The 27,291-nt window shown below is 44.3% G+C and overlaps 1 protein-coding gene across 27 annotated transcripts in view; it reads left to right on the top strand.

Annotated features, from left to right (window-relative positions):
• CELF2 (CUGBP Elav-like family member 2) overlaps positions 1-27,291 on the top strand; it is a 538,053-nt gene that overhangs the window by 476,036 nt on the left and 34,726 nt on the right. For 14 of the 27 annotated variants that reach the window (XM_077935327.1, XM_077935325.1, XM_028746919.2 and 11 more), the window contains 4 exons: positions 2,116-2,274; positions 7,464-7,547; positions 7,658-7,721; positions 18,166-18,300. In XM_077935327.1, the coding sequence (XP_077791453.1) occupies positions 2,116-2,274; positions 7,464-7,547; positions 7,658-7,721; positions 18,166-18,300 (442 nt within the window). The remainder of the gene's footprint in view (positions 1-2,115; positions 2,275-7,463; positions 7,548-7,657; positions 7,722-18,165; positions 18,301-27,291) is intronic. The other 13 variants (XM_028746925.2, XM_028746927.2, XM_028746930.2 and 10 more) reach the window with 1 other exon arrangement.

The following is a 27,291-nucleotide window of genomic DNA, read 5'->3' as shown; positions in this document are numbered from 1 at the left end:
TTGCCATTAAAATAGATGTTTCCGCACTGTTGTGATTGCACCCATCCACTCCAAACCATCGATTCCTACACAAAATAATTAGAACGCCAGCATATCGCTGAGTTGCTTCTGCACAAGGCAAATTATCGCCACAGTTTCATCTCATAATTTTTTATTGTAAAATTGATCATCATTCTACTATGGAGCTCTTCAGAGAAAAGTGCACTTTGTTTATTAATTTTGGGGTGAAAGGAAAGAAAGAACAGAACTTCTCTTGCATGGTCTTGCTTAATTCTTAAAAAGTTTACTTGACATTACGACTGCTTAAGACTGCAACCTTAGACTTCCAAAAGAGACTGCACAGTGCCCAAGGAAAAGGATGGAGGACTTCAGCCTGTATAACCTTTGGGGCACTTTGAACGTAACACTAAACCGTGGTTTGGCGTTACATGAACAAACCTGCTTGTGCCTTGTACTTGCACACTCTCCCCTCTTTTATACTCCTGTGGGGTGCAGCAGAGGATGGGCTAGGAGGCATCTACTTCTGGTTTTAAACCAACCAGAGTTCCCTAAATAGATCTGAACTTGGGTTCTCCAGTTAGTCTAAACCACAGAGCGGAGTTTATTCCCCCACCTCCCGATTTTGCTAGACTACAACAGTCAGCATTCCTGACCACTGGATATGGTGGCTGGGACTAGCTGGAGTTGGAGTCTAACAATATCTCAAGGGTTCTAGTTACAGGTAGGTAGCCATGTTGGTCTGCCGTAGTCGAAACAAAAAATTTAAAAAATCCTTCCAGTAGCACCTTAGAGACCAACGAAGTTTGTTATTGGTATGAGCTTTCATGTGCATGCACACTTCTTCAGATACACTGAAACAGAAGTTACCAGACCCTTATATACAGTGAAAGGGTGGGGAGGGGTATTACTCAGAAGAGTGGTGGGAATGGGTGATTGGCTGATAGGTGTGGTAAACCTGTTGACTGTTAACGACTGCAATTGGTCTTACAGGACAGGAAAAAGCAAGGGGTGAGATGGCTAAAAACATTATACATGATGGTTTTATCATGTATAATGAGATAAGAATCCAATGTCTCTATTCAGACCAGGTCTCTCCATGGTTTTAAGTTTGGTAATAAGTTGCAATTCCGCAACTTCTCTTTCCAGTCTATTTCTGAAATTCTTTTGTAGTAAGACAGCTACAGTGGTATCTCGGGTTAAGAACTTAATTCGTTCTGGAGGTCCGTTCTTAACCTGAAACTGTTCTTAACCTGAGGTACCACTTTAGCTAATGGGGCCTCCTGCTGCCGCCATGCCACCGCTACATGATTTCTGTTCTCATCCTGAAGCAAAGTTCTTAACCCGAGTACTATTCCTGGGTTAGCGGAGTCTGTAACCAGAAGCGTCGGTAACCTGAAGCATCTGTAACCCAAGGTACCACTGTACTTTGAGATCTTGCATAGAATGTCCTGAGAGATTGAAGTGTTCTCCTACTGGTTTCTACATGCACATGAAAGCTCATACCAATAACAAACTTAGTTGGTCTCTAAGGTGCTACTAGAAGGATTTTATATATATATATATATATATATCTCAAGGGCTGCAGGATCCCCACCTCTTAAAGTGAGTGAATAAGCCAGGATCGTGAACCATAGTTTCATCTAGCTATAGTTTGCATTAACCAGATTGTCCCTCCCAAACAAGTTCCAAGTATAACAAGGAATCTACAACTTTCTCGTTCTTCCTTCTTTCCCTCCCTCCCTCCCTTCTTCAGAACCAACGATACATAACAGAACTAGCTTTTCCTCAAAACAGAGTTTCAATTAATTAAACTATTTTAATTCAACTAATGCTCACTTTAAACAATATATTAATGCTATCTCTAAAAAGATATTAAAAGAGTGCCGTATTGAATGCAGGGTGTATCAAGAGCTCCGAATAATTCCCTCTTTTGCTTCTGAATTGCATAGAAATCCCAAACTTTTGCACACCTTTACATGAGTCCTTTAATCAATTAAATTAATACAGGTCATCTCAAGATGGTTCTGTGGGCGGGGAAACAGAAAAAGAAAAAGAAAAGACTCATGTAAATGTATGCTAGAATGAATTTTTTCCCACCAATCTGTCCAATCGCAGGGCTGTTCTTCACCAATAGTCGTGAAGTTTGCTGATACCCAAAAGGACAAGGAGCAGAGACGTTTACAACAGCAGCTGGCGCAACAAATGCAACAGCTCAACACTGCCACCTGGGGGAACCTTACAGGTCTTGGAGGACTTACGCCACAGTACCTGGCTGTAAGTAATCATTAAATTTGATTATGAGCACTTTCAAAGCAAACTTGTGATACTTAGCAGAATATGTTTTAAGCATAGCAGGGAATATCTGTTTCATTAAGCTGTCATGTAAATTGACAGCACCGTGTTAAGGACGGCAGCAAGGGCTGAAGAGAAATTTGGGGAAATGATCCACATGCATTTTCTCAAATTTATATGGTTACATTTCACAATCTGAATTTCAAATGCTGATGCTTAAGTGAAATTCTGAGTGAATGGTCAGTTTTTCACAGTGCGGTATGTTCAGGTGTGCAGATATGAGTGTGAGTGTCAGAGAGCTGATCTACTTGATACTGGTACTATTTCAATGGCAAATATGGTGTGGTTCATTGTGGTTTGTGCTGCTGTGGTTTGTTGGTTTGTTTGTTCATTTTGATTTGCTTTGCTTTGTTTGTTTGTTCGTTTTGATTTGCTTTGCTTTGTTTTGTCTGAAACACTCAGTTCTGCATATGTCTCGCCTTCAGTCCTTTCATATCAGCCAAAAACTATATTCCTGAAAGTTGAATATGAACCTTTCAGAGAAATTGAAAGATCCCTGACATTCTTAATTATATGTGCAATTCTGCCTAGTTTTTGGAATCCAGACCCCTTCTATTTGAAATTCTGTACACTTCATACATTTCATACATACATTTCATGTTACCCTTCATTTCATTTTGAAATGTTCCCTCTGAAAATGGCTATTTGCAAAAATGCTCTGTAAGCTAACAGCACAATCCTACGTAATGTCTACTCAGAAGTAAGTCCTGTTGAGTTCTGTGGGGTTCATGCCTAAGACCTTGCGGCCTAACATTGCAATTTCTCTGTATATTTACTGAGAAACAAGTCTCACTAAACTCAATGAAGCTTACTTTTGAGTAGACATGTATCAGATGTCACTGTAAATTATGTTTGTTTCACTCCACAAGGTCTCCTTTGCATGGCAGAAGGTGAGCAAGTTGATGATCAAAACTTTATTTGCCCTTTGTAAGGAAAATGAAAAAGACAAATTTATTTGAAAAACGATTGGCGGGAGATTGCTCACTTTCTGTAATGCAGAGATATGAAATGATGGATGCATTTGGATAAGAGTGTTCGCTGTGATGCATTTGAGGGAGGAAATTTGCCCCTCAGTGGGCTGCAGGCTCCTTATTTTAGCAGTGGGGATTTAGCCATCCTAAATGTCTTGCACTTGCACACGTGGTTCAAAACATGCATGCATCACAAACTTTAAAATCAGAGTTTTAAAAAAAATTAATGTGCAAAAAGGCAAAATGTTCACATTTTGGAACTTTTTGCCAAAACTGCAGAAGATGTAAGGAAAGCTACCGCTCTTCCTTTGCCTGTCCAGTCTGAGCAGGGGTATTTATTCATCTCTTGCACACAGAATTCCTGCCCACGTTTCTGTTGCATGCACTTGAATGGGTCTGTGTGTGCATGAAAACATCAGCCTAATGTTAGCTGCAAAGGCGTTCTCCAAAGTAGCAAAATCTCAAATGTGGAAGGTTTGATCCCTGGCATCTGGGTTTAATTGGATCACATGTAGCAGGACTGGAAAATACCTTTGCTTAAGACCAGGGGTCAGTAAACTTTTTCAGCAGGGGGCCGGTCCACTGTTCCTCAGACCTTGTGTGGGGCCGGAATGTATTTTGAAATGGGGGGAAAAATGAATGGATTCCTGTGCCCCACAAATAACCCAGAGATGCGTTTTAAATAAAAGGACACATTCTACTCATGTAAAAACACGCTGATTCCTGGACCGTCCATGGGCCAGATTTAGAAGGCAATTGGGCTGGATCCGGCCCCCGGGCCTTAGTTTGCCTATCCATGCCTAAGACTCTAGAGTAGAGAACCAGCATCACTCACACTAGGTAATACTTGGGTGAATGGACCAGGGGTCTGTCCCATGACTGAAATGTTAACGCAGGAAGAAGAAAGGCACTTATGCTACAATCTTATATGTACTTACCTGGAAGTGAGCTCACTGTATTTGGTGGGGCTTGCTTCTGAATAGACATGGGATAGCTCAGTCAGTAGAGCATGAGGCTCACAGGGTCAGGGGTTCTAGCCCCACATTGGGCTAAAGATTGCTGCATTGCAAGGGGATGGACTAGATGCCTCTCGGGGTCCCTTCCAACTCTAGAATTCTATGTAGAGCTCAGGGACAAAGAAGAAAGTGCTTTACACAGAGAACACCCCAGGTTCAGGAAATGTCCCATCTGAAATCTTGGAAATCTGCTGGTAGTCATTGTAGACTAGAAGGGCTCAGTGGTCTGACTCAGGTTTAAGGAAGCTTCCTATGGTCTTCTGGATTATGCTGCTACTTGCAAGAGGAGCTGATCCTTCCCAGATTGTTGTAAATTTATTCTTCACCATCCAGACCATTGCTGTCAACTTTTCCCTTTTCTTGCGAGGAATCCTATTCGGAATAAGGGAATTTCCCTTTAAAAAGGGGGAAAGTTGACAGCTATGATCCAGACTACAAACCAAAAGTAGGCCTAGCTAAGTGAAAAACAGCTGAGGAGAGAAGGAATTTGTAGGGAAGAATGAGAAGGCATGGGAGAGGTCAAGAAGAAGAAGAGTAGAAGAGTTTGGATTTGATATCCCGTTTTATCGCTACCCGAAGGTGTCTCAAAGCAGCTAACATTCTCCTTTCCCTTCCTCCCCCACAACAAACACTCTGTGAGGTGAGTAGGGCTGAGAGACTGGCCCAAGTTCACCCAGCAGCTGCATGTGGAGGAGCGGGGAATCGAACCCAGTTCACCAGATTACGAGTCCACCGCTCTTAACCACTATACCACACTGGCTCTCTCAAGCAGCCAAGCCCTCCCCAGCTGACCAACACCAGAATACCGGACCAAAAAATGGGACATTCTGAGATCCAATCAGAAGTGTCCAGGATGTCCAGCTTAAATCAGGACGGTTGAGCAGTATGCATTACAGCACTGCATATGCATTCATTTAACATATAAACTTTATATTAAATAATTGGATACGAACTGATCAAGTGATTCCTTTGTGCACATTTCTCTCTCTCTGTGAGTCAGTTCAGATACAACATTTCCTTCCCATCATCCAAGCCATGATTTGGAGCATTGGGAAGGAGTCCTCAGAGTACAGCAGGACAGGGCAGGATCAACCAGGATGTTATAGAGTCAGGGTTATATGCACTTATATAAAATCACACGTACAGTAAACTATATTCTATGCCAAGAGGAGCTGAATACAATATTCAGATTTGCATTCGTTCCTCATTTTGCACAACTTATTCTCAGGTGTTGGGAGGCACAAAAAGCCTGTATTGGACCTCCCACTCCTAACCACTCAGCCACTCTTCCTCTATCCCCCTAGCTTCTCAGGTTTGCATTATCCAAATGATGCCTTGGATCCAGGCTATGTTAGTCGGCCTTAGTTCAAAGTGAAATCGGTGAGATACGTTGGTCCCACAGGTTTCGATAGGAGCCGAGTTCAACTAACTGAGTGGATGGATCCAAACCATTTTAAACCTATTCTCACAGTAGTAAGGACTAGAAACTTGAATTTGTTTTGAGGTTTTTAAAGGAAATGCAAGCAGGGAATGCACATAGTTCTGTGTGAAATTAAGCCCGCAGCCCCTCTCAGAATGGTTTGGTCTTGTGCTGAATGCCTTTAAAACCCTCCTTTCCCCCAGGTTCAGATCATAGCAGATGTTCCTTTATTGTGTTGATACAGACAGTTGCAGCTCCAGTAGAAAACGGTGCAAAAATGGGTCGGCTATATCTTTGTAGGGAATCGTCTTTTCATTGTCTGAGGAGGTGGCTTCCTGATGAAGAATTTTGCTTACCTTGAAAGGCAGCGGCCCAATTCACACATTACTCAGATGTGCTGCATTTCCATGGTGACAGCGGAGCAAGGATGCACTTCCAGCCCCCATAATATCACAGCTACTTTCTGCAATAATTGCAGGCTGCACTTGATTTTCTGCAGAGGAAGCCCTCTACCCGTGCATCTGCTCACACGAACCCGCTCTCCGTGACTGTGCAGTCGTCTCAGTCACGCAGAGCCTCTACACCCACGTAGGTGCTGGCTTAATCGTAGGGATTTCTCTGCAAACATCCATGTGCAACATGCAATTAATTCTAAACGCAGATGCAATGTAGGGGGCTTAAAGCTTGTCCCAGCTCCACAGTCAACAGGGAAATGTTGTGTGCATGAAGAAAGCATGAATGGAGCTTGTATACAGCTTAACATTCCAAACTATGGAATGCATTGCGGAGGGGTTAGACTAGATGACCCATGGTGTCCCTTCCAGTTCTACAATTCTATGATTCAATGGCCCTGTGAAAGATGTTGCCTCGCCTCACTTTGTGTGACTTTTTTGTGTAACACGTGCAGTACCTGTATTCCTTTTGGGGCAGGTTGTGCTGAACACGAAGAGTAGAATACCCTGGGCAGGAAGGGTGGGATTTAAATTTAATAATAAGTAAACACAGCCAAGCAGACCATAATATGCAGTGGGGAATCGCAGGGTGAGAATGTCTGGATCTGTGCATATCTGTCGCTAGAGCCTGGTCTGCACATGCCTGAATATCTGTACACTTGATGTCTGTACACTGAACGACTTGTATATGTGAATTGTATCCATTGAAAAAACAATGCATTTGCATCGCCGTAAATGTTCTGTTTGTGGTGTCATGTCTCTAGTGGGCCGGTCACACATGCAGGTCACCACCTGATGTCGCAGTCGTCAGGTAGTAAGTGTGCATCTGTGCGCATAGCGCTCTGCGTGGCTTCTTTGGCAAGCCTGAGCAAATGCAGATCTGCGAGAAAGAGGGGCTCCTTACTTTCAGGGGTGCCCGAAATACTATTCAGCACAGGGTCCTCAGGCCCTTCGACTTAGCATTTCCCCTCAGGCATGCTGGATGAAGCAAAGTTGTGCACTCTCACCTGAACATACACCACAAAAGATGCCCAAGCGATAAGCCTCTGTTTTAAGTGGGGAGGTGGAAAAATAGACTGTGATTGACGGAGATGAGTTATGGTAACTGCTAGACTGCAGAGGGCAATGATTAGTCACGCTACGTCGGGCTGAAATAGATTTAACACCTGGCTGTTAAAAAGAGTAAATTGATTAATTGTTTTAAAGCAGCAATGTTATTGAGTTTCCCCAGTGTCTGTGTGTTTCTTAATAGAGATTAGACATTAATATGGATTTACAGCATCGACTCTGGGGACCTTCATTTCAACACCAGGCAGAAGCAAGAGACTGTATAAATGTAAAGGAAACTATAAGTATCCCAAATTTAATTTGATTCAGATAATTTTGTTTTAATCTTTAACTTGTTGCGTTATTAACCTCATTAATGTTGTTGTTGTTAATTTGCAGCTTCTGCAGCAAGCAACCTCCTCCAGTAACTTGGGTGCCTTCAGCGGCATTCAACAAATGGCTGGTGAGTTGCAGCTTTCTTGTTAATCCATTTCTTCCCCCCCCCCTCCTCCTTTCGTGTTGCTTCTTTGTCGTTTGAGCTCTGTCCCCACGGGGTCTTAAGAATATCCAGCCACTTAAGAGAGCTTCCACGTGGGTGTTTGTTGTTGCATGGGTACTGCTCACGCATGCAAAAGTTTTTGCAGTGTTCGAGGGTATCAGTAGCATCAAAATGCTACCCCCACCACCAACATTTTACCCAAATTTACTCTTTCCACCAGGCATGTCCAAAGTCCGTTTCGGGGGCCTAATCTGGCCTGCCCATTGATTTAATCTGGCCCACATGGCACTATACAGTCATACCTCATGTTACGTCCGCTTCATGTTACGTTCTTTCAGGTTACGTCCCATGGCAACCCGGAAATACCGGAAAGGGTTACTTCTGGGTTTTGCCGCTCACGCATGCGCAGAAGTGCCAAATGACGTCACGTGCATGCGCAGAAGTGGCGAATCACAACCCATGCATGCACAGACGCGCCACTGCGGGTTGCGTTACTTTCATGTTGCGAACGGGCCTCTGGAACGGATCCCATTCACAACCAGAGGTACCACTGTATGTCCTGGGGTCAAATCCTTTGGGGTTAAATTGTTTTTTAAAAAAAACAGCTTTGGGCGGCCCTCACGCATGTTCCCTTCATCAAATCTGGCCCTCTTTGAAAAAAGTTTTAGCACCCCTGCTTTCCACAATCAAACCTGCGAAGTTAAAACAAAAACCAACGCCTATTGTCAGTTACTCTGTGACCCATTTCCAATATTAAGCCTCTGTCTGGAAGCACCTTAAATTTAAGCATATGGCTTGATGCTTCAGGGTGTGCAAGAGATGCCTATCGTCTTGTGCTGAATCAGTTTGAAATGTCTCCTCCGGTTTATGTTCTGCAGTCAGTTGCCTTTTGTTTCCAGAGTTGTATCTTAGCAAGCAAGGTTAAAAAGAGCTTTGCTGCGGTTGGGCTCTCACATTCCACTTCATCCATGCAGCATTGTCCTCTAACCATTGCTTGTCCCACAGTTTCCCTATGCTCTGAAAATCCAAGCAGGGGAGAGACATCGATGGCATATAGGGAATCTCTGGATTTGGAGAGCAGGAAGTGTTGGTATAAGCTTTTAAGTATCTTTAAAGTGTACATTTATGAGTATGTCTAAAAGAAGGAAGTGTGCAAAATCGCCCCTGTTTTAGTGGTCGGGAGACCTGCTCATCCTTGCTCCTGTTTTGTAGCTCTTAATGCATATTCCAACAGAGAAAATTCCTTTCTAATCTCCGGTGAGAAGTGTTTGCGAGTTCTGTGCAATCAAGTTCATGATAGTCTCAGGCAACTTCGATAATAAGAAACAGGTATAAGAACGTCGTGACATTCTTAAGAGCATCTGAAATTACAGAACCTACCTTTTGATAACATGTGCCCAGGAAGAAGTACCCTACAACATTACAAAGCAGGGTATAGGGTTTTTTAATTTATTTTAAAGCACATAATCGTTTGGTCCAGGACTGGGGAGGGGAAGAAGGGAAGAAGCAAAAGAAAGTAACTGGAAAGCAAGAAAGACAAAGGATAACTTGAAAGGCATTTAGGCGGACGGCTGCTCAGTAATGAACTCTGTGTGCTGGTAGTAACCAATGTATAGTGATTAATAAAAGGTCGTTCCAGCTGGGTGACCTACCATGCTAACTTAACGTGGTGTGAGAGGATTGTGTTATAAGCACACACAAATGAGCACAGATGCGCATTGCGCCTGCCATGCAAAAGTGTTGGAAGCCTATTTGCTGCCCCTCTGCACGGTTTGTTTAACATTTCTCACAAAAGCACAAACCCCTCCCTTAGCCCCATTGTCATCAAATTGGCGTGGTAGTTTATTTTTAATTATGCTCTGACTAAATCAGCAAATTGGTGGTGCTTTCCTCCAGCCTCGCAACGCAGGAAAGGGCTTAAGCTATCCGCGGTTCCTCCCTTTTCTTCTCCTCCTCCTCCTCCTCCTTTTTCTTCTTTTATTAATGCTTTGCTTTTGAATGGATCTTGAAGTACGCCTATGAAAAAGAGATGAGCTACTCCCCATTGGCACTGTGCGCTTCATCCTTACAATATGCCATTATTGCACTGGCACCAGAGACTAATGCAGAATCCGCTGTCTGACAATATAAATTGGCCCACAGATGACAATATCTCTGAGTTATTTTCTCTGGCTCAGATCCGCTGGCAAGCACTTGCGGCTTCTATTATGTTACACTCATAATCTAGCGCAGGTTTTTTTTCCTTTCCCCGTCATCAAAAATATATCTTAATACGATAAACAACATTTTCACAGTTGGCGTTTTTTGGAACTGGCTTTGAGCTTTAAAGGCTGCCGGTAATGTTTGGCTTTGGTTAGCCCTGTAGAATGAATGAAGAATGGAGCGACGGAAGAGGGAAGCGGTGCTGGAGATCTTCCTGTCTAATACAAGTACAACCATACTGCGTCGCCGGAATTATGGCCCATTGTTGGAACAGCTTGAGATTGGTTCTTCCGATCCCCACATTCTACTGCCGTCTCTGCCAGTTTGCTACCAGTGGTCTCTTGACATAGACTTCAACTTTTCCAAACATCCTCAACACCAACTTGCAATATGGAGCCCCTTTTCTGCTTCATTTTGCCAGATTGTTGTCTTCCAGTTCTGCTGGTCATTTCTTCCACTGCCGCCCCCTCCCTCTTTGCCTTCCTCAAAGTGCCAAATAAAAGGAAACGTTGGTGCCACTACTGCAAATCATTTTAGGAAATGATGTGTACAACATAGATTAGCTCTCTGGGCGGTGTTTAGTAGTAGATTGGCAAGGCTTTCTGGTTCCCAGTTGTTCAGCAATAGCAACAACAAAATGAATTTTCCCACTTAAATTAGCCTGAAATGATGAACATTTTGGGGTAACCAGGTTGTGGATTTTTGTGTGAGCTCAGTTCTGGTACTGAAAACAAACTCCTAGACACTTGTGTGTGCCAAGAGACAATCCTAACCCTGTGTCTTTGGCTGTGTTGTTAAGAAAAGTTTTCTAAGGAAATGAAAGGATTGTCCTGCCAAAGTACTGTATTTTTCGCCCTATAGGACACACTTTTTCCCCTCCAAAAATGAAGGGGAAATGTGTGTGCGTCCTATGGGGCGAATGCAGGCTTTCGCTGAAGCCTGGAGAGCGAGAGGCGTCGGTGCGCACCAACGCCTCTCGCTCTCCAGGCTTCAGGAAGCTATCCGCAAGCCTTGGGAGACCAGCACGACTTCCTGCCGGGCTCCCTAGGCTTGCGGATAGCAGCCTGTTCTGGGGGCTGGGGTCAGGGGAAGCTCGGGCTTCCCCCACCCCAGCCCCATGCATGGGGGAAATAAATTTTTTTCCCTTTATCTTCCCCCCCCCCAAAAAAAAACTAGATGCACCCTATGGACCGGTGCGCCCTATGGGGTGAAAAATACAGTATGTAATATTGTGCTTATTGTTTCGGCTGTTTTACCCAGTTTGTGTGAACGCCTACATTATTCTCTGAAAGAGGAAAGACTATAAAAGCAACATGTCTGTTTTTTGGGGGGAGGAAAATTGATGCAGTATTGATTGTTTCCTTTCCCTCCCTTTAAATGAAAGTAGGATAGAAGTAAGATATCATGAAAGCGACCTGAGAAATGGTCTGTGGTTAGACCAAATGCTACCACAGCCAATGGCTGGTCAATTGTGCCTGATAGGCATCATCACTAGGGAAATAGTGATTTGTGGCTTAAAACAGGGCAAGAAGTCTCCCTGAATGGAGTCTGGCCCAAAAGAGGTGGCAGAACTGAGAGCAGCTCACTGTGACTTGTCTGCAAAGCATTTTGAGGATGAAATTGCTTGCATCCCCCGGGATCCTGACTCTGCTGTTACAGCAGAATCTGGACGCTCAAGGGGTGTCCAGAGCCCTGTTCGGTCCTGTTGTGTAGCGAGTTCCCACCTCCCACCAGTAGGAATAAAGACACATGACACCATTATTTTAGGTTAATGGGCTAAAATTGGCCACAGCTTTATTGGTTACAGGTAAAGAGCGGTATTGGCTTAGGCATTGGTCCTATCCGACTATCCGGCTTCAGCCTGTTTGCTTGAAGACCGGGAAGGGTTAACACCAGCAGGGGAAGCCCTGCTGATGCACATCAACTAGGGGCTCCCCCGGGGTCACCGCTGGGGGGCGCGCTTTAGGCCCTGACCTCCATAGGCTTCGAATGATGCCACGCCCCCCAGAATCCTTTACCGGACTACCCTTCAATATTTGGGGGAGGTGATGGCACTCCTCCCCCCCAACACATCTACATAACAATACCCCTACCAATGCCTAACCACCCAAATCAAAGGTGTTGTGACAATTTGCTACAAGGTAGGCGAAAAACCAAATGGCCGGTGCCAATTTGTCAAGTGGGAAAAAAATCCTACCAGGCCCCTTAACGGCATCCAACTGAGGTCCATAGCAAGGTCAGAAGGGGAACCTTGAAGGGCAGGCGGGTGGGAAACCACAGCAGCTGAGTGGACCAAAGAGGGAGATCCCGGGGCAGTGGATTACGAGATGACGTGGCCCGAGGATTCCCCAGATCGTGCAGGGGCTGGGAGCCAGCCTCCACGTGTGTGTTGGGGGCGTCCTCCCAAGGTTGGAAGTGGATTTGTGTTGAATGGGTTTCAGTTCGTAAGGTTCAAGGATGTGGACAAGGTGCCTGGATCGCTTAGGGCGACCACTTGCACTCTGGACTCTTGCCCCTATGAGATGCTAAACACTAGCAGTGAGGCGATTAATGCCTTCCTGCAAGATCTGGTGGTCCCTACCTGCTTGAGGGAGGCTAAAACTACTTCTCGGAAAATCTTAACTACCAGCCAGTGGCCCATCTCTGCTTTGGGGGCTAGGTCAGGGGTGTCCAAACTTTTTTCAAAGAGGGCCAGATTTGATGAAGTGAACATGCATGAGGGCCAACCATTTTATTGAGCTTTTTTTAGGGTTGAAGTTGGTGAACTTTTTTAGGATTGGAAGGGTTGAGCAGGCAGAACAGAGAGCAAGCAGAACGGTGGATGGGAGTGGGACATTAATGGAGGGCAGCAGCAAGAACCTAATGTCGGGCGGAACAGAGAGCAGAACACAGAACGATCAGAGGGACGGATAAAGAACAGGGCATCTAATGAGCCACTCAGCGTCATGGGTACAGAGACGGGCACCTGCGCGAGCAGAGCAGTAGCCGGACAACAGCAACAGTCCACCGCTAACAGGGTCCTAGAGCTGGACAATGGATGCCGGCACGCAGCGGGAGGGTAGGCTATCCGTAGCACATGGATAGTTAAAGCTATGGTTTTCCCAGTAGTGATGTATGGAAGTGAGAGCTGGACCATAAAGAAGGCTGATCACCGAAGAATTGATGCTTTTGAATTCTGGTGCTGGAGGAGACTCTTGAGAGTCCCATGGACTGCAAGAAGATCCAACCGATCCATTCTGAAGGAAATCAGCCCGGAGTGCTCACTGGAAGGACAGATCCTGAATCTGAGGCTCCAATACTTTGGCCACCTCATGAGAAGACTCCCTGGAAAAGACCCTGATGTTGGGAAAGATGGAGGGCACAAGGAGAAGGGGATGACAGAGGATGAGATGGTTGGACAGTGTTCTTGAAGCTACCAGCATGAGTTTGACCAAACTGTGGGAGGCAGTGGAAGACAGGAGTGCCTGGAGTGCTCTGGTCCATGCGGTCACGAAGAGTCAGACATGACTAAACGACTAAACAATAACAACAGCACGTGGATGCAATAACCATAAACGGACTTGCCTGTTGGGCCAGATGAAACTTTCTATCAGGCCAGATTAGGCCCCCAGGCTGGACTTTGGACATGCCTGGGCTAGGTTCTTGAGTGGGTGGTCACAGATTACCCTGCAGGTTTCACAACTCAAGTTGTGAGATAAAAAAAACAAGATCTCAGATCTCCGATTGTGCTTGTGTTTTAACCGGCCTGCATGAGTGACTCTGCAGTGGTGCTACATGGCTTTCCTGTGAATGTGCTAATGGGCCTTATGAGAGGGTTTTGCAGCCATCCATCTGCCAGTTTTTAACAGGCCTGATTGGCAAGCGGCTGTAACAACTGACATCTGTTCGTGCTTATTGATATGTAGATTTATGGTAATTGCTCTGAACAATAAGACATGAAATTACCTAAGGTGAACATTAAATTAAATTTTCATGGCCCTTCTTCCTTATAAATATGTTGTTGTTGGAGGGTTTTTTTTATAAAAAAAAATATTACATTTCAAACAGGCATATTGTGCATCTGTTATGAACATAATTTAATTGTATTTTTAATCTGCCAAGCTGCAAAATCAAAGTTGGGATTCTTGCTGTCCGTAATATTGGGCAAGTTTGGTTAGCTTACTGGTAGATACAGATTACCGAACGCAGAGTCAGAGTCCACTTTTATTCGCGACGTTTTTCTCGCATCATGAAGATTAAGAGTTGTTTAGTTTCCAGCAGCTTATTCCCAGAAGGCAGAAGGGGTGTGCGCGGCTCTTTGCGCCACTCTGTCTATCAGGCTGTGCTTTAGAGTTTTGAGTGATTTGCATTTCTTCAGAGAGCGCTGCGTTTGTGGAATGTTCAACGGTTTCAAAGAAAAATGATCACATTATTTTCTGTCCGGCTCTGCTGTGGGATGTAAGGGAAAGGCGGTGGGGAGGGGGAAACAAACACCCGGGGTGCAATGTGGAAAGTGCAGATCCAGGAATGCAAGACATGCAGCAAGTGCGGCCCGCGAAAGTACAATGCGGTCCCTTCCAAGGGCTGGGAAATCATTGCATTGCCTTAGAAATTACCGTATTTTTCAGTGTATAGGACTAGGTTATTGTATTAAAATATAATCCAGTGAGGAGCGGAAAATAGAAAACCACTAGAACTAAACCAGGCCACTTGGAAAAACCACTTGCCCCCAAGAAATCTTCCTTAAAGGGAAAATGTTCAATGCACAAGAAGAAGAAGCCTAAGAATGTTAAAATGGGACGCCGAAAATGGAAAAATGAATTTCTCAAAGCTATTTAAGCTGTTGGAGAATTCAAACACAAAGAACTCCAGTACAACAACCCAAAATAAGAGCCAAAGCCCAAGCATATTTTAAAAAAGCATCAACAGGTTAGGCCTCAAAACCTAGTATTAAAATATTGTGCCAAAAGCTTGGTGTCGTCTTACGTACACAGATAGTGGAGAGGTGGGACGGGCGATTGGTGGCTGCTGCGAGCAGGATATTGTCCGTGGCGTTTTTTGCGGGTGATTGGTGGGTGCTGCAAGGTCCGTTGGCTATTGGCTGCTGTGGCAATTGGGCGGGCGATTGGTGCTTGCCCTTGGCAAGCGTGCAGACGATTGGTGGCTTCGCCGATGTGTGCAATTTGCTGTTGCATTCCCTGTGGGTGAGCGATTTTTGGCAACCCCCTCCCCCCCCAAAAAAGCTCATCAAGTCTGGGCAACCCCCCTCCCGAAAAAAGTCTGGGCAATCTCCCCCCATTTTATCTATTTGGAGTCCCGAAAAAAGAGGGGGCATCTTATACACAAAAAAGTACGGTAGCTCAGAGGTGGAGCACTTGGCTTTGCATACAAGATTCAATCCCTGGTATCTCCAGGCAGGGCTGAGAAAAGCTCCTGTCTGAACCCTGGAGAGCCACTGTCAGACTATGCAAATATCACTGAGCTAGATGGCCAATGGTCTCACTCCTTTGCAGGTTGCTTTGCTTTCATTTTTGTTTTTATTTCCCCTCCTCTTCTTCTCCACAATCTTCATTTTCCATTTTCCTCTGCAATCAGGAGTACCAGAGACTACCCTTTAAAGCAGCGGTTCTCAACCTGTGGGTCCCCAAATGTTGTTGGACTACAACTCCCATCATCCCTGACCGCTGGTCATGCTGGCTAGGAATGATGGGAGTTGTAGTCCAACAACATCTGGGGACCCACAGGTTGAGAAACACTGCTTTAAAGTAAGAAAAGGAAGGAATACCTGATGGCCTCCAAATTGGATGGCTTAAAAAGAGGGTTAGGCAAATTCGTGGAGGACCAGGCTATCTGCGGCTACTAACCATGATGGCTGTGTTCTCCCTTCACTGTCTAAGGCATCATGCCTCTGAATACCAGTTTCTGGGAATTGCAGCTGGACAGAGTGCTTATGCACTCAGGTCGTGCTTGCAGACTTCTCATAGGCCTCTAGTTGGCCACTGTGAGAACAGGAGGGTGGACTAGATGAGCCGTTGGCCTGGTCCAACAGTCTCTTCTTAAGTTCTTCCGTTCAGTATCCAGCCAGGTCATGTGTGCAAAAAATAGATGTGCTGGGGTAGAATGTGCATGCGTTGGTGACAAGAACATATAAAATGTGTTGTGTTAGTGAAAAGCACTTTGCAAAATTGGCCAAATCTGTAGACAAAAATTAGGAGAAATTATATATATATATGTATGCATATATATATATATATATATATATATATATATATATATATATACACACACACACACACACACACACACACACACACACACACACACAGTGGTACCTCGGGTTACATACGCTTCAGGTTACAGACTCTGCTAACCCAGAAATATTGCTTCAGGTTAAGAACTTTGCTTCAGGATGAGAACAGAAATTGTGCTCCGATGGCGCAGCAGCAGCAGGAGGCCCCATTAGCTAAAGTGGGGCTTCAGGTTAAGAACAGTTTCAGGCTAAGTACGGACCTCCGGAATGAATTAAGTACTTAACCCGAGGTACCACTGTATATATAAATGCTAATTGCTGAGGAAACATTGAGAACTGATTTTAAGAATGGAAAAATGAGAAACTGAGAAAATCAGAATTGGCATTTCCATCCATCCCTAGTTGCAGTAGGGGCTATGCAATTATTGAGTGGAGCTTCACATTTTAACTAAGAACAGGCATCTTCCATCCAAGGAATCACAGCCTCACTCATTCTGGCATGTATACATCAGATAAGATTTCTTCCTTAGTAACCGCCCTGGGAGATTATTCCATGACTGCAGCACCTCCAGAGTCAGTCCTAATGCAGGTACCTGAAGAAAGGTCTCCGTTGAAGATTTTACCATATTGGCAGACACAGATGGAGAAAAGTGATTTTCTAAGTATCCTGCTCTCATGCCTCCAACTATATTAAGCCCATAGCAGCATCTGCTAGATCTTCATGCTGAACTAATGCCAAGTCCCACTGAGGATGGTTGCATCTTGTCTGATGCCAAGTTCTTTGCACAATCTGCTTCCTAGCATCACACCTAAAAACATCCAGGACTTTTTTTTTCCCAGGTTCTTATAATTTTGCATCATCTCTGTGCCTGTAAAGAACAACCACACACACCAATTATTTCTCAGCTATTTAAAATGCAGCGTGAGGTCTTCATCTTCTAGCCGTTGTTGTTTCTGCAGGTTATTATTAAGTTTACCACTTCTTAAGTAGCCTAAGAAACCTGCTCGAAATATCACTGAAAGCCTTTGGCTCCCCCCAGTGCCCAAGTCATTACTACATATGTGACCAGAACGTACCTGATAATTCTGTTTCCCAGTGGAGTCTCCCATCAAGAACTGTCTTTGGCAAAAACTGTCGCTATAGATAGTGCCGTACTGCTCTATTGGCCTTCTGACAGGGCAGGCTCTGACTTCGTCTGCAACGCATTCATTTTATCTTTACAAGTGGGAAACTGTAGAAATGGGAAGCTTGCCATAACTGAATCATGAAGCTTACTGGGCGTTTGAAAAGGGCTGCATTATGTTATTTGATGCACACTTCGACAGGCAACTCTGAGCCACCCAAATTTGGTTGTTTCTGTGTCGTTAGAAGGAAGAAGGGGCCACAGCTAGGGAGACAGGATGAAAGTCGAATCCTTGCTCTCTCTCTAGCACAATGGATCTCAGCTAGCAGGATTGAGAAATATCGCTCCCTCAGAACTCAGAAAGCTCTCACCAGGCAGCATAGAGAAAGCTAGGCTAGATGGACCAATAGCTCAGCATATATGGTTGAACCTTATGGGGAGCAAGTGAGAGTTGGTTTGTCACAGGTGGATTACAGGGCATAAATGTAAATCTATTTGGGGTATATTTTATTGGTGGGTTAGCAACAACAACGAGTGCAAACATAACAAATAAAAAGAAAACCATAAAAAGCATCGTAGCCTGGAAAAACGAATGTGCACAGCAAATGGCCAGCTCATTTAAAACTATACAGAACCTTTATCTTCAATAATGATGGAACTCACAGGTGGAGAAGACTTTTCTTTTTCTATCTCTTTTATTATTGGTAAAGGGAATATCGCCCTATTTTGCCCATCCAAGAACAGGATAAGGTGGAGGCTCCTAGCTAAGCTATGTTCATTTAAAACAAAAAATGTGATTTGAATTTTGTAATCAAGCTCACCGCTGCAGTTTCCTTTTATGTTCTTTCTGCAGGAATGAATGCTTTACAGCTACAGAATTTGGCAACTCTAGCAGCCGCAGCTGCCGCCGCCCAAACCTCAGCTACCACCACCAATGCAAATCCTCTCTCCACAACAACCGGAGCCCTTGGCGCACTCACGAGTCCAGGTATGACCAAATGTGTGTATGGGGGGGGGGGTGTCCTCTGTTGTTTTTTCCTAGCTCCCATTTCTTCAGAAACTCTGAGACAGGTGTCAAAATAAGTCGCCGCCACATATTGAATGCGGATTGGTGAATGTGCCACAGGCTTGATCAGGTGTTGTTGGTTTTTTTAAATTTTTTTTTAAAGGTTTTCTCAGGCTCACATGCCACCATAAATATAATGTCAGATAGCATTTTCTCAAGCATGAGTCCACTTCTTAAATGTTATTCTTGTGCTATGTACACATGACTTTATTCTGCCAGTCAAGTAGTTACTAAAATGCAACCTGGCGAATACTTGAAATTTTCAAAGCAGGATTCAGAATGCAAGCAAATGTCCAATGTAAACAAGCAGAGCTTTGCTTGTTTATTCAGACCCACAATTCCCAGTCTCTTAAGGAACCACATGTCTTTCTTTTGCTAGAACTGCTTTTGCAATGCTCTCCTTTTACTTGTGTTTTGATGTGTCGTCTTTCCCCCTTCTGATTTCTTGTTTTCCTTTGCTTCATTCTTGATAAATCTCCCTGAAAAGATTTCTTTGGAAGGGAAACAGGGTTGTGGTTGCTAAAGTTGGACCAAATGCTTAGGAGAAATTTGGCATAAATCTGTGCTAGGGCTGTCTGCAATGGCTAATATTTATTGAGGGATTTCGCAGAGTAGAGCTTGGTTCTGTGGTGTCTGGTACTTAAATAGACCAGTAGGTCACCGCAGACCAGTGCTCCTAGAGCAGCTGTTAACCCTGCTGTCAAGTTTTAAAGGACTCGATTCCAGATTATAAGGACATCACCCAATATATAATGAATATCTTGCACTTAGCAAATATTGACGTCTAAAAATATTAGGAATGGGGAGAAGCCTCCCTAATTTTCACTTCTCAAGTCCATAAATGAACTGAAACACGGCTGCTTTTCAAAATTCACACTTTTTGTAGTGCAGGTCTCCAAGAGAAAACTGTACAATTTGCATATATTGGTGAAAATAGCATTCAAAGTGCATTGTCTTTAAGGAACATCACTTGCAAGAATGTGTATATCCGGTAAAAGTAGGGGGAAAGCATGTGTGTTAGGATAAATTGTGACCTGAAATGCTGACAAGCTTGTGAGTACTTGTTTATATATAAAAAATGCAAACTGCAGCAGAAATGTGAATTGAACTGGACGTTAGAAAAATCGAATATTGAGAAAAAACAAAAAATGAGCAATTAATCCATCCCTAAGAGATATTAATTCTGTATTATTTATTTGCTTATTGGGTGATGGGGGGTATAATGTGGATATTTGTTTTACAGGTACTATGTGTTAATGTTTGACCACCACCAGAGTATTTGCAGCCACTGTATGGTGGCACCATTTGCATGGTTCACATACCTACAGCTAGGTATGAGAGCCAGTGTGGTGTAGTGGTTGAGAGCGGTGGACTCGTAATCTGGGGAACCGGGTTCGCGTCCCCGCTCCTCCACATGCAGCTGCTGGGTGACCTTGGGCTAGTCACACTTCTCTGAAGTCTCTCAGCCTCACTCACCTCACAGAGTGTTTGTTGTGGGGGAGGAAGGGAAAGGAGAATGTTAGCCGCTTTGAGACTCCTTCGGGTAGCAATAAAGCAGGATATCAAATCCAAACTCTTCTTCTTCTTCTTCTACCTTAGTTCCCATGGTGGCAACAACCCTTTTCAGACCACAGCTGTCATGAGAATTGGGTTAACCATGTAAATGTTGCCTGCACAGAGGTGCAGGTACATAGAAATGGCCATTCCACACAGCCTCAGCTGGGCTCTTGGGGCCACTGAAGACATGAGGTATATTTTCCTTGGAGCAAGAGGTGCATTTGCAATGATTTACAGCTGGTCTCTTCCTGTCCTAGCTTCTTGCTATGGTGCACAGTTCCGACTCAGTTGTGAAATTTTATTATTTGTAGCAGCTGCACATGATGCTCCTTTCCCCCCTCGCTATGTGAATATCTGCTGCCACTGCCGCTGTAGTTCTTTCACATTGACGAGACAAAAGGATTCTGACTCAGGTTGGGGGGTTTTTTGGTAGGAAATCCATTCTAGCCACTTCCCTCCAACAACCTTCCTCCTTATCTCTCGCCTCCAGAGCTGGACAAGCGCTTGGTGACCAGCAGGGCTTGGAATCTGCAGTTTTCAAATGCCTGATTCTGAAACTCTCCTTACCTTGATTTGTCACCTAGATCTGTAGCCGCTTCCTGGCTGGCCTCTCATAATTTTGTGGGTGTCCGGTGAAGTTGAAAATGTAAAAAGGGGTTATTTTGGACCTGGCTTGGTACTGCACATTTCTTATGTACTGCTGAGAGGATGAGAGGGAAACGAAAGATGATGGTACTCTGGGAATGAAACTAGTTGGTGATGTTTCGGGTAAAACAAGCAGGAACGCACAAGGAATTTTAGGGGAGAGAGAAAGGAAAGCAAACCAAAATAATTTTGTCGTGTAATAATTTTGATTCATACTAGAGATCTTGTGTGTTAGTGTGCTGGAGTGGGGAAACCTGGTTTCAAGTACAGTGGTACCACGGGTTACATACGCTTCAGCTTACAGACTCTGCTAACCCAGAAATAGTGCTTCAGGTTAAGAACTTTGCTTCAGGATGAGAACAGAAATTGTGCTCCAGCGGCGCGGCGGCAGCAGGAGGCCCCATTATCTAAAGTGGTGCTTCAGGTTAAGAACAGTTTCAGATTAAGAACGGACCTCCGGAACGAATTAAGTACTTAACCCGAGGTACCACTGTATCAGCCACTCGCTGGATGACTTTGGGATATCCAGCGTACCTTGCAAGGTTGTTGTAGAACAGTATGGCAGTGACTTCATCATGATGTTAGTGGTCACCACATCATGTGGTCATAAGTTTCACTGTTTAACTGTTGGTCCTCAATCCCCCAGCATTCAGCTTCACTGGATGACACAGGGGAGAGGCAGAGAAACACCCACATCATCATCATCATCATCATCATCATCATCTATTGATACTCCACGCATCTGGCTGGGTTTCCCCAGCCACTCCAACAAAATCTTAAAAATACATTAAAACATCAGTCATTAAAAACTTCCCTAAACAGGGCTGCCTTCAGATGTCTTCTAAAAGTCTGATAGTTGTTTATTTCCTTGACATCTGATGGGAGGGCAATCCACAGGGTGGGTGCCACTACTGAGAAGGCCCTCTGCCTTGTTCCCTGTAACCTCACGTCTCATAGGGAGGGAACGCCAGAAGGCCCTCGGAGCTGGACCTCAGTGTCCGGGCTGAAAGATGGGGGGTGGAGACGCTCCTTCAGGTATACTGAGCCGAGGCCATTTAGGGCTTTAAAGGTCGGAACCAACACTTTGAATTGTGCCCGGAAACGTACTGGGAGCCAATGTAGGTCTTTCAAGACTGGTGTTATGTGGTCTCGGCGGCTGCTCCCAGTCACCAGTCTAGTTGCCACATTCTGAATTATTTGTAGTTTCCATGTCACCTTCAAAGGGAGCCCCAGGTAGACCGCATTGCAGTAGTCCAAGCGGGAGATAACCAGAGCATGCACCACTCTTGAGAGACAGTCTGTGGGCAGGTAGGGTCTCATCATGTGGACCAGATGGAGCTGGTAGACAGCTGCCCTGGACATAGAATTGACCTGCGCCTCCATGGACAACTGTGAGTCCAAAATGACTCCCAGGCTGCGCACCTGGTCCTTCAGGGGCACAGTTACCCCATTCAGGACCAGGTAATCCTCCACACTCACCCACCTGCTGTCCCCCCAAAACAGTACTTCTGTCTTGTCAGGATTCAACCTCAATCCGTTAGCCGCCATCCATCCTCCAACTGCCTCCAGGCACTCACACAGGACCTTCACCGCCTTCTCTGGTTCTGAATTGAAAGAGAGGTAGAGCTGGGTATCATGTCTACTTTTGCCACACCATGCCCATCATGTCCGCACCCCTGTTCTCACCTTACCCATCATCACCATAAGAATGTAAGAGGAACAGTGCTTTGTCAGACCAAAGACCCATCGACCTCCACCGGCTGTTTCCCACAGTGGCCCAACAGATTCCAATGGGAAGTGTATAAGCAGGACATAAGCACAACACTCTCTTGCTAGCGTTTCCTAGCAACCGGTATTCAGAGGCCTGTGGCCTCTGATCCTGGAGTTCACATATAGCTATCATAACTAGTAGTCACTGACAGCCTTACCCTTTCTGAATTTGTCTAATCCCCTTTTAAAGCCCTCGTAAAACAGTCCAATTATTATTACCGCAGAAGCAGTAATAATATGGCAAGTTTTTGTTGAGGGGCAGTCCACCCATCGCTTAACATTTGCCCCTGGTTCCAGAAGTCTGTCAGTGTATGAGTGACACCTGTCCAAACTGCTTGTTGACGATGTGCAAATCGCTTTAAAAAAAAAAAAGTGGGCATGCTTTTTGTTTTAAAAAGTGGCCAAACGGTCTTAGCCTTTTGCACCATCTCAAAGCCGCAGGCCCCAGACAATAGACGTGTTTATTTTCATCAAGTCTCACTTATAGTAACAACCTCTGATACATTCAGAGCAACTCCCAAATGCTTACGCCATTATGAAATTCAGAAGCTACTGTTCTGGCTAATTTAGCATTCTTTCCCTTAATGTGAAAATTGTATACAAGAGAAGCACCAGCTCCATTGACTTTAATGAAGCTGCCATGCACTAAGCATTATAAAACTTGGAAATGCTTTGGAAATGTGTTTAATGGCTGGAGAATGGTCTTAGAGAGTCGTTGTAAATTTATATAGAAGCCTTGAGGTTGTTAGCGGTCGTCCATCAGCTATCAAATTAGAGACTGAAAGAGCTCTGGCACTGAAAACAGTGCCCTGTGATAGGATATTTCGGAACATAGGAATAACTGTGCTGGATTCAACCACTGGTCTATGTAGCCCACAAATCTTTTTCCTAGAGTGGCTAGCCAGAAATCTCCAAGGAAGCTCATGATAAGGGCATGTTGTTGTGTGGCGTTCTCCCCATTTAGGATCCCAGCCACGCCATTCCATTTTCCCACTCCCAACAGTCCATCAACATTTCATGCCCCCTGAGCATGCTCGTTCCTCAGGCTGTTTTTGTGGTTCCCCTCCCCTTAGCTTCCCCTCCTTATTGTCCTGCGTTATTTTATTTTTACATCTGTAAATCTCGGAGTTCCCTCAACCCATTAATACGTCCCTCTTGTGCATGGACTTCTGGCCACTTACCTCTGTCCATTCTTTATCTATTTCATCTCTCGTTTCACAAGAGGAGGAAAGGGGGCACACAATAATTACTATTTATTACATTTATATTCCACCTTTGTCTCCAAGGATCTCAGGGTGACACACATGCTTCTCCCCATCCTCAGTTAAGCTCTACAAAATCCCTGTAAGGTAGGTTAATCTGAGAGGCAGTGACTAGCCCAGTGAGCTTCATGGCTGAGTGGGGATTTGAACCCTAGTCTGCCACGTTCTAGTCCGTCTCTCTAACCACTACACCACACTGGCTCTCAAATAAACAATATTCATGAAGTCGACCAATGGTCTCCCATCCAAACATTGGACAGACCTAGATCTGCTTAGCTTCAAGTAAGGCTATGAGCTCCTATACCTTCAGACTATACCTTAGTCAGTTAACTATTAATGAGGCCTAAAATGAGCAAAACATAGAATGTTTGAATGTAACACATAGCCAGGCTCTAAGATGACAATGATTGCAGAAAGATGGGGCAAGGATGTCTCTCCATCAGATGCAATGAGAGAGTAGCCCAGGCCCCAGCAACAATTCTGGGGGTCATTGCTTTGGTTGGTTTTCTTTTAACTATTTATTTTGTGTTTTTATCCTGTAAGTTTATCTTGTGAACCACCCTGATGAAGGGTGGTATATAAATTTCAATACTACTACTAATAATAATAATGATGATGATAATAATAATAATAATAATAATAATAATAATAATAATAGTGTTCAGAGCCAACCATGATGCAAAAAGTAAGATTCTTCACCTGTATGCTCAGCAGGGCTCTGATCCAGAAGGTTGTCCTCTGATTTGACTATAGAGATCTCAGAGAGATAGCATAGGGACTCAATAGCAGCCCTTTATGAATCCTGCTATCAAACAGAAACATCAGTTTAATGGCATTGTTCCTCCTTGCAAACTCTGCAACTAACCCAGAAACAACCCTTGTTAAGATGTTCTTTGATTTCAACTTTCTTATCTGGCTCTACATTTTCCACTCCATTAAATACTTTGTAAACCTGAATAAAAGCTTTTCCTGGTTCTTCTCCGCTCCGTGGAATATGCATTTAGTTCTCTAAAGCCTCATGCGCCATTTCTAAAGCATCTCCATTAAAACCTGGACTATAATGGAACATTTATATTTGCCTTTCAGTGAGGGTAAGGAAGGGGCCGCGCCCTCCATTTATTTATTTATTTATTTATTTATTTTTGTTTTCCTTTCCGTCGCAAGAGGTATTGGGGGGTGGGGTTTAGTATTGAACTATTTTAATTGAACAGCCGATTGCTTTGCACCTAGAGACCATTTCTCGTTTTATTACAACAAAAGTGGCAGTACACTTGAAGGGAAACATTTCTTGGCTGGCTAATTTAATGACATAAAATTGTGATGAATGAGGCTATAAGATTGGCATGTACAGGTTTATAGGATTTGCAGGTTTAGGTAGCCTTGAGGAAGCGGCATGAGGTTTTGGGCTCGGGTCTCTTATTTGGACTTCAGACTGAGCATCCAGCTTTGCTTCTGACCTCCAGGATTTCAGGCAAGGATCTGACCCAGAATCTGACCATGGAGATTCCAAACACTGACCCCTAAATTTCTAACGTAACACTGGAGCTCACCCACCCACTCTGGTAGGAATGTAAGAAGGCACTGATAGGAATGTAAGAAGGCACTGATTCCCATATTTGTCACACGCAGCACTGCTTCTGTTCCACTGCAGTACGACTCCCAACAACAACAAAATGGTGTCATTTGTCTTGCTGTGGCAGAATTTTATATAATTAACTATGCCATCATTATGCCACTCCACACTGTCCCATTTCAGAGCAAAGGGCATTCATTTCAATGCAAAGGAAATGCAGGAAATGCAGTGCAAAACTGCAGATTGAAACCGACAACAATTTGCTGGAATGATTTCCATTTCACACAAGGCATAAAAAAGTGAACTACAGCCATTTCTGCTCCTGTTTCCATCTGAATTGTCCAACATGTACACATACACAGAGAGAGACCCCTAATTCAGCAGGGCTCTTCAGTGGAACGGTCTCCCCCAGAAGGTGATGGGCTCTCCTTCCTTGGAGGTTTCAAAGCAGAGGTTGGGTGGCCATCTGTCATGGATGCTTTAGCTGAGATTCCTGCATCCTCCTTCCAACTCTATGATTCTGTGAAGCATCAGGCTGCCCACTGCAGCCTTTGAGCCCCGGATTTCCTGCAGGTGATTAGAGATATCCCGGTATTGGGCTTGTATATCCACAGACCTTTGTTGTTGTTGTTTAGTCGTTTATTCGTGTCCGACTCTTCGTGACGCCATGGACCAGAGCACGCCAGGCACTCCTGTCTTCCACTGCCTCCCGCAGTTTGGTCAAACTCATGCTGGTAGCTTCGAGAACACTGTCCAACCATCTCGTCCTCTGTCGTCCCCTTCTCCTTGTGCCCTCCATCTTTCCCAACATCAGGGTCTTTTCCAGGGAGTCTTCTCTTCTCATGAGGGGGCCAAAGTATTGGAGCCTCAGCTTCAGGATCTGTCCTTCCAGTGAGCACTCAGAGCTGATTTCCTTCAGAATGGAGAGGTTTGATCTTCTTGCGGTCCGTGGGACTCTCAAGAGTCTCCTCCAGCACCATAATTCAAAAGCATCAATTCTTTGGCGATCAGCCTTCTTGATGGTCCAGCTCTCGCTTCCATACATCACTACGGGGGAAACCATAGCTTTAACTATACGGACCTTTGTCGGCAAGACCTTTACCTGCCTTTTAAGTACCTCATCAGCTTGGCAACCATTCTTCTAAACTTCCTACAAGATTGATAAAAGCAGTTGCCTCCTGTTTTGCTACAATTAATTCACTTGATCTCCCAGATAAATGTAGATGATTGTCTCTGGCATTCTTGACCAGTCCGCCTGCTGAAAAATCTATTTGCACAGAATCTCTCTTCTTCTCCCTCGGGATGCAGTTAAATGATTTATGGGTTATTCATTATGTTATCCATCGCACAAAAGGTTGCCTTTGTTAGGTAAAAGCATTCAAGTTTAGAACACAATTGTTTGAAATGCAGCCCATTTTTATAGAAAGTTTAGGAAGCTTCAGCAGAGAAGCATCACAAAACGTCTGTGCCCAACATTCTTTAAAAGCTTTTTCTTTATTTGTTCACTTCGGCACAATACGTGTCTCTCCAATAGGCAGTTCAAGCCTGCCACGGTGACATTTTGTTATAGGCCAGTACACCCACTGTGCTATCTATGATTCGCTTCCAAAAATTATCTAAAAATAACTGTACCTGTATGACAGTTTTCCAAATGAATCAATGTAGATGGCTCATCTTGGGAGATGGCTGTTTTCAAAATCTTGCATCTTATTCCTCTAAAAATCCACAAAATATTTTCCCATGAAAGTAACACGTTGACATTTGTTTTATTGCACTCGGTGATATAAATATATCCGGAAAACGTGAGCAGAGTCGCCTAATTCAAGCTGGTTCTGAAAAGGCGTGAAAAGTAAAATTAGGTTTTCGGGATTTTTTATTTTTTTTTTGTCCTGCTCAACTTCTGAATGCTGTGTGATGCAGAAGATTCACAACCTGGAAGGATCTTCCAGCAGTTTCTGAAGCTCAAGGTAGCATTTCCCCCTTTCTCTTGTTTTATTTTAAATTGTAAATCCCATTTAATTTTCACTTTCAATTCCTCCCTCTCCTTTGTATCTGTTACCCTGTGGAATGGGTGCAGAACTGCTGGTCCTTGGGCAAGTGCAGCCC

The sequence above is a fragment of the Podarcis muralis genome, chromosome 10, assembly GCF_964188315.1.
Source record: "Podarcis muralis chromosome 10, rPodMur119.hap1.1, whole genome shotgun sequence".
NCBI classification, from domain to species: domain Eukaryota; kingdom Metazoa; phylum Chordata; class Lepidosauria; order Squamata; family Lacertidae; genus Podarcis; species Podarcis muralis.
This window is presented reverse-complemented; position numbering and strand designations above follow the sequence as displayed.